General features: G+C 37.8%; 1 protein-coding gene across 1 annotated transcript; it reads left to right on the top strand.

Moving 5' to 3' along the window:
* The first annotated feature begins 310 nt into the window (after positions 1-310).
* On the top strand, positions 311-7,526 carry LOC100750511 (killer cell lectin-like receptor 2). The gene is made up of 5 exons (XM_035448727.1): positions 311-425; positions 2,049-2,138; positions 3,252-3,488; positions 5,668-5,810; positions 7,419-7,526. Exons 1-5 carry the CDS (start codon positions 311-313, stop codon positions 7,524-7,526), a joined length of 693 nt encoding a protein of 230 aa, XP_035304618.1.
* The last annotated feature ends 424 nt before the right edge of the window (positions 7,527-7,950 follow it).

Below are 7,950 nucleotides of genomic sequence, written 5' to 3'. Positions count from 1 at the left end.
CAGGGTTTCTCTGTAGCTTTGGAGCCTGTCTTGGAACTCACTCTGTAGACCAGGCTGGCCACGAACTCACAGAGATCCACCTGCCTCTGCATCCTGAGCAATGGGATTAAAGATGTGTGCCACCAATCCCAGGCAGTCCATGTGATTTAGGGTGTTTTGATCACCAGGGAGCTTAGTCAGACCGGACCATTCCCAGCCCACTGCAGCATCTGATTCAGATACCTTCCTAAAGGGGGACATTTTAACTTTTTTCTTTAGAAGTCACTCAACGTCAGACTTTAACACAGACCATACTTCACTTACTCACAAGATGAGTGATGAAGAGATCACTTACACAACTGTGAGATTCCATAAGTCTTCTTCAGGGTTGCAGAGCAGAAGAAGGCCTGATGAGACTCAAGGGCCCAGAGAATATGCACAGGGAGGTAAGTGTTTCAAGTGTCTAAATTCACCAATTTTTAATGCATCATAAATTTTTTATTTTGAAAACAATATCCTACAGGCCGCCATTGAAAGCAATAACCAGACTGGGTTTTTTATTCCTTGTTTTGAGACATAGTTTCCTCCTTCCAATAGCCTTGGCTGTCCCAAAACTCACTTTATAGATGAGACTGACCTGCAATTGCAAAGCGACCTGCCTGCCTCTGTCTCACATGTGCTTTGATTTAAATGCATATGCCCCACACCTGCCTGAAATGTATTTCATTTCATTCTATCTTTTTTTGTTTGGTTGGTTTTTGGTTTTTCCAACCAAGGTTTCTCTGTATAACCAGGGCTGTCCTGAAACATACTCTGTGGAACAGGCTGGCCTCAAATTCAGAGATCCACCTGCCTCTGCCTCCCCAGTACTGGTATTACAGTTGTGTGCCACCACCATTTAACAAAAATCCTATTTCTAGTTGTTAGCCTGTAACAAAAGAAAGTCAGATGGGCAAAGTGGAATGAAGGGAGCCTGTAAGAAAAAAATATTGAGAATGGAGAAAAAAGTGAATATATTCTGTGAAATTTGAGAAAAAATTAAGAGGATATTTTTAAGTCTCATAAGAATTCTGATACCTTTAGAAGTAACACACTAGAGCATGAAGAAATACTGAACATTCTAGAGCAATGAAATCTTACGGAAATGAAAAGTATGCTTTAGAAACAATACTTCCACTCTAGCAGAATGTGTTTTCACTGTCTTACCTATGTCCCAACATCTAATACAAAGAAGCAGGAAAAGTCATCTATCAGATGAGGGAGTCTTTTCCTGGGAAGAAGGCTGCAGAGGATACAAAGGGGATGAGAGAGGGTAGTTTGGTGGGGATGACTAAATCCCATTATGCCTTTGTAGCAATGTCAAAGAATTCTATTCTCTTTTTCTGCTCACTCTACATATAATGTCACAAATGAAGCCTAAGCTGATAACTTTAACTTCCTTGACATAGTGATAATCAGAGGCTTGACTTTCTATTTCCCAACACCTCGGATACACGAACAAGTTTTATATTATCTGGAGAAAAATAAAACTTAGGTTAAAATAAAAGGAAGAGTTGACTTCTAGGCTCCTTTAAGGATGGACCTGTATAAAAACCAGCTCTAGAGCCACCATGGTTCCCTACAGTTTTCAAGAACAGCTACCTCTCTTTCCTTCCTCCTCATCCTCAGTTATTCTCCCTTGGTGGACTGTACTCTCCAATTTGAGATTTTCTACTTGCACTGTATCTGTGGCCCCAGTGCTTCCTGAAGGATGCACTTGTGATCCTGCAGAACTGGGTGAGGGGTACATGCCCATCATCCAACTACTTCTAGGCTGGGTCAGAATGATTGAGTCTCCAAGGCCAAGGCTGAAAAATGTTTGAAATCCTGTGACATTTCACACATGTAATATTTCTAAAGTGTGTGCATACAATTCTGAAAGTACATATTCAGTCAGTTTGTATAATGGACTTCTATAAAATTTTAGAGGCCAATATCCCATTGTTTCCATGCTACACAAAATTATAATCAGAACTGGGACATGCTCTTTCCACAGTGATGGTTTTCTTGCTTTGTTTTGTTGATTTAAGAGTCTTCAGTCCCCTGGCTCCACACTGTGATACCTCTCGGAATCCTTTGTTTCATTCTGCTGGTGACAGTTGCAGTGTTGGGGACATTCAGTGAGTAACCAGTGAACATCGTTTTGCCTTTCTGCTTAAGTAATGACTAAACACTAATTATGCCATTATTACCCTCTGGAAATTGCCCTTTCTATAATCAGGGGATGTGCCACATAGCTCTGGACTTAGAATTTTGTTTAATTCTGGCACACCATATCATTCCTATAACTTACATACCTATCTCATTAACTTTGGGGCTGTTGAAATTCATGGTCAAGTTCATTCTGAGAACTTGGTGATAGTGTGTCTTCTGAGCTTAGGATATTATGAATCTTTTTATTATTATTATTGTTATTATTATTATTATTATTATTATTATCAAAACAATCTTATTTTAGGGAACCAGTATTTATCCCAAGGGCAGAACTGGCTTTTTGGAGCCCACTCCCTATGGAGGGAAGCCTTGCTCGCCCTAGATACAGGAGTCAGGGAGGGGGAGCTTGGTCCTGCCTCAAATGAGGTGACAGACTTTATTGATTCCCCATGGGAGAACTCACCCTCTCTAAGATTGTGAATCTTTTGTGGACATCCTGGGATAAACAGCTGTGCAAAAGAAATGATGGCCTTATTTTCATTTGTCCTCAGTGTATATTAAAGACTTGGTTGTGTGAAAGACTAGATGTGTACAGAGACATTAATGCTTCAGACTTACTGGATTTCTTTACATCTTTGGTGGAAATCACTCCCAGGCTGTGCTAAAACATAACTATATGTCTGGATATTATGCTTTCTATCTGGTAATTTGAGAATTGTGACATTTCTTCAGGTTTCTTAATTTACATTTTTAGTGTATGTCAAAGGTTGACTGAATTCTTTATTTAGATATTTATTTGTAAGATTTTTGGCTGAGAAAAAAGTTTAATGAATTGGAAGGTAATATGCTCCCATCATAATTTAATTCCACTTTATCATTTACTTAATACTGAAGTTGCTGATATGGAGAAATTAATGTTTCCATCTCTTTAATGAGTTAAATGAGATGTTATTTTCTAAATGTCAAAATGGCAATTGAACTAATGATATATGTTGTCAACATGAGGCATTTTCTTATATCTTAAATTTCAAATATTTAGTATCTATAAAAATTGTTGATGATATCTTTTGTAATTTCAGTTTTTCAGTGTAGACAAGAAAAACATGAACTACAGAAAAATCTAACCAACATCAATCAAACATACAGTGTCATGCAAAATAACAGAGGCTTAAATGAAATGTTGAGAAATAATACTACAGAGTGTGATGACTTCAAATATCAGGAAGAACAAATCTCAGGAAGAATAAATCTCAACAGAGAACAGAACAGATTCTGTAGGGAAACTAAGGTTGATATAGATTGCAAAGAGCACACAGGTATGGTGGGAATCTTGAATAAAGAATTGCATTATTCTGTATTGTTTCTTCTCCAGGAGATTTGAAGTCAAGTTAGCAGCTAACAATGCTGGTGATCTTGGGGTTTCCTTATTGAATGGAGGAGTCTGAAACCCTGGAAATCCCTGTTTACAGATTTAACTGTAAATCTTACAGTTTCTAGAACTCAGTGGCCATTCCATCTTCTACTGCTCCCAGGAGATGAATGCTTAAGTCAGAACAGCTGAGAATTCAGGATGGTTTAATCTGTTGGCACATCTGAGTCCCCACTTTTGTTTTTGAAAGAATGTGGAAGTTTCCAGTAAGAGAGTATTTACCAATTTCATAGGCTGAAGTGGACTTGGAGCATTTACATGGATGTGGACATAAAATTGTGTGTGTGTGTGTGTGTGTGTGTGTGTGTGTGTGTGTGTGTGTGTGTGTGTGTGTGTTTTCCTCCTGTTTTGGTATCAGAGAGTTGTCCTGTTTGTGACCAAGGTGTCCCCCTGCAGAACACATGAGAGATTCACCATGGTGCCTACACTGGTGTGTCTCTATCAGTGACACAGAGAATGAAGCCAGAAAGTTGAAAATATCAGGCATTACAAGGAATCTATTTCCTTGCATCATGGCTGAATAACTTCAATTGGCACAGTTTATCATTCGTTATTAAGTATTTTTTCAGAATTTAGAGTTCATAAAGAACTCTTGCATATGATCTCACTGTGTTTGATAGCAGAGGTTGACAATCTTCATTACTCAAGTAGTAATAATAGCTTTAAAACTGATATATATCAAAATAAGGGACAGAGAAAAGATAAAGAGCAAAAATGGTGATTGAGGCATTATAGGCTCATTAAAATGTTTCGTATTATTATTTTAGAATAAAATAACTATTATCTCGAGGTGGTAGCATGATTCTGCAATGCTTATGATTAGAACACCAAGGTAGGAGGATTGCAAATTTGAGGACAGTCTAGATGTCCAGCAAATTCCAAGAGAAGCCTACCTACAGAGTGATGATACCTCTTTACAGAAAAGCAAGGGAAGGACATAAAGTTTTATTAATAGAGAAAGGGGACCCTCAGCACCAGAGCATACAAATAAATCACAATGAGATGTAGCTATATAAACTACACATGTTTTAATGTATTCAAATTTGCCACTGTGAGCATGTGAGTTTGTTGAAGCAGGAGAACAGGGAATCACCATCATAAGTTTCCTTGTGTGTTTCTTATTTCTCTTAACATAAGAGCATCTACCATGGACCACAGCATGGCTGTAAGTGCACAGTACTGTGTGGGCCACTGTGGGCACAGTGCTTTACTGCAGGTCTCCATTGCATCCTACATCCCCCTCTGAGAAGCAAGTACTTATGTCCCCTCCCTCTGGCCCTGAGATCTTACAAACTCCTGCTTCTTATAGCTGGGCTGTTAGAAACCTCATCGGAGTGGAATAAAAAGTATGGTCCTGGCCCTTGTTTGTTTCACTTCTCATTCTATCTTCAAATTCATCCCTGTTTATCTGATAGATTTTCCTGTAGACATTTGAGAAAGGGAACTGTTGCAAAAATTCTTCGGCCTCATTAGTAATAAATCTACTCATAGCAGATGATGTGTTTTGAAATTAAATGGAGAGCACTCAGGAGTCACCTGGAAGACTCACACTGCACAGTTGGTCTCATAGGTCATGATTGCCCTTTTCCAGGGTTAGCTGTGAAAAATGATTCCATCTTATAACCAAGGCTAACTTGGAATGAACTGTATAGCCAAGGCTAGCCTGTAATTCACTGATTAGCCAAGGATGTGAACCTCTTGCCACAGCCTATGTAGTGCTGATATTATAGGCATAAGTCATCCTACCCAGCTGGATTTAGTGTCCTTTCAAGGATGAATAGCATTCATATATATATATATATATATATATATATATATATATATATATATATATATTACATTTTCTCTATTGATTCATCCACAATGAACACTTAACCTTTATCCATATCTCTATTATAAACAGTGCTGCATAGAGCATGGCTGTGCAGGGGTCTTTCAGCATTTTAGAATCAAAATTTCTGAGACCTGTGAGATTTTTCTTAGTTATAGATGCATAATAAATACATCTTTGTAATAACAGAATGCCAGAAAATAATACTTTTAACCATTCCCGTTCTCTGTTTTAGGCAAGCGTGTTGAAGCACAGTGGTTCTGCTGTGGCATAAAATGTTATTATTTCATCATGGACAATAAACACTGGAATGGGTGTAAACAGACCTGTGAGGATTGCAGCTTATCCCTTTTGAAGATACATGACTATGATGAACTGGTATTGTAGACTGTTAACATGCCCATTTATTCTCTTAGACTCTGTAGCTAACTCTTGAATAGTGAGACACTAGAACTGGTATTGTAGACTCTTAACATTCCCATTTGTTCTCTGAGACTCTGTAGCTAACTCTTGAATAGTGAGTTACTAAATCCTGACAGGTGTTTTGAATGAATGACCTTCGGGGGTTGAATATGGTTTGCCTGCAGTAAGAGCAAACACTGTGTTAAGAGTCTTTCAGGATACTCCCTTCTGCTCCTGGCTTACTGTCAGGACAAGGTCTGTTTTAAGGAGACTAGTTACTAAAGAGACAGTTGTGAATTTGCAATCTCCTCCCCTTCTCAGGAGTCTGCAAGAAAATCCTTCAGAGATGCATATTTTCCCTGAGGAATTTTAACCCTTTAGTATAGTGTATCCTGTGACTGACAGTTATGTATATCCACAGAGGGCAACTACACCCAGAGAGTCCACGGTCTAGGGTGTGCTCTTCAGAACCCAGAAGTAAGACTACCTGAGATGAGTAATTGGATGACAATAGGGGAAGTAACTGACCTCTGGGCCAAATTACAAAATGGAAATTACCTGAGAACTGTGAAATTAAATGGTTTTTCTGGTTAGACCCACATTGACTTTCACTGAGTCTGTCCATAATATTTACATCATAATTTTCTTATGTTTCATAAAAAGATACCTCTCTTTAAAAATGTGTATATGAGGGAAAATAAGTGGCCATGATCCTGACATTAGATGTTTACACTTGTCACTAAGGAAATTTCTTCAAATAAAGAGAGGTTGAATGGTCAGCTTGAAGACTGTGTCATTTAGAATATGCAGCACAATTTCTCCACCAATTTAATACATGTCTGAATAATTACAGCATAAAATAAATTCCAATGTCAAATAGTGATACAATTTTCCATGTGATACATTAAACATTGATAAATTTAAACTTCTGTCCTAAAATGTAATCAATAATTTTATTAGTCATTGTTCTACTCATATGTCACATGTAAGTGACTCTAACTTCTTGCAAATATCTCCCTCTTCCTAACGTTCTGTCATTTTGGGATCTGAATGTATAGCATGGCTTCCTCTCTGGAACATGGAGTTTAATGCACAGCTTTTCACACAGCACTTTTCATCTTAATGAATCTGATTCGAAGACAGCGTCTCCCAAGATGAACAATCCCCACATGCTTCTGTAGTCTTCTGAAATATGCATCTGAATAATTTCATAAAGTGTCAGACTTACTTAAGAAGCTGGTATGCAATGTTCACTTAGAGCTCTGAAGCAGGGAGATTGTGAGTTCAAGGCCAGCCTTTGCTACACTGTAAGACTTTCTATGAGAAACACAGATATAAATCATTTCAGAAATCAAGTATCTCTAGACACCTGAAGTTTTCATTTTAAATCACTTGTGTAACTGGCATCAGTTTTGACATGAATGAGCTACTAGTGGAAAATCACTTTAAAATGAACTTGGAGGGACTGAAGGGCTTGAGAACAGGACAGCAAAGATATGATATAAGAATAGCTGGGACCTGCTGTGCTTGTTCTTTTCTCACCAAACAGAAAATTTATCATAAGATGTTTCATTTTCCTTGCAGAAATTTCTAAAGCCCCGACTTACTACAAACAGTTACTGGATTGGATTGTCATATAATAAAAGCAAAAGGAAATGGCAATGGGTTGGTGGTGGCCCATCTAAACTGTGAGTTTCCTGAAACCTCACACTTTAACACTGGGGTGCAAGTTGGAATGATTGTTTGTAAAGGCCTTTCTCTCATTTCCGTATTTTCCTTATTTTCAATGAAGCTCACAGGGAAGGACAAGATGCACAAGTCAGGGTCTGAGCAAGTGTTTGGTAGGGAAGAGCAATGATCTGATCAAGAAGCTGGCTGCTAGTGATGCAAAAGAGAACATAGCTCAATACTATGTGTTGTAAGATACACGGGGCATAAAAAGCTTAAAATCTTGTGAAACGATCATTGTGAAAGTTAAACTTAGAGTATCTGAAGCATTCACTTGACTTGTTTCTGTAGTTAGTTTATATAATTTTTAATTTATAAATATAAAAACATATTTACATATATGCATACCTACTTTTAATTTCAAGGTGCTATAGTCTATAAGCTCTAA

The sequence above is a fragment of the Cricetulus griseus genome, chromosome 8 (genome assembly GCF_003668045.3).
Source record: "Cricetulus griseus strain 17A/GY chromosome 8, alternate assembly CriGri-PICRH-1.0, whole genome shotgun sequence".
NCBI classification, from domain to species: Eukaryota; Metazoa; Chordata; class Mammalia; order Rodentia; family Cricetidae; genus Cricetulus; species Cricetulus griseus.
This window is presented reverse-complemented; position numbering and strand designations above follow the sequence as displayed.

Coding starts and splice junctions, on each gene's coding strand:
- LOC100750511 (XM_035448727.1), top strand. CDS start 311: ATGAGTGATGAAGAGATCACTTACACAACTGTGAGATTCCATAAGTCT. Junction 426..2,048: donor CAGAGAATATGCACAGGGAG/GTAAGTGTTTCA, acceptor TGTTGATTTAAG/AGTCTTCAGTCCCCTGGCTC. Junction 5,811..7,418: donor TACATGACTATGATGAACTG/GTATTGTAGACT, acceptor TTTTCCTTGCAG/AAATTTCTAAAGCCCCGACT.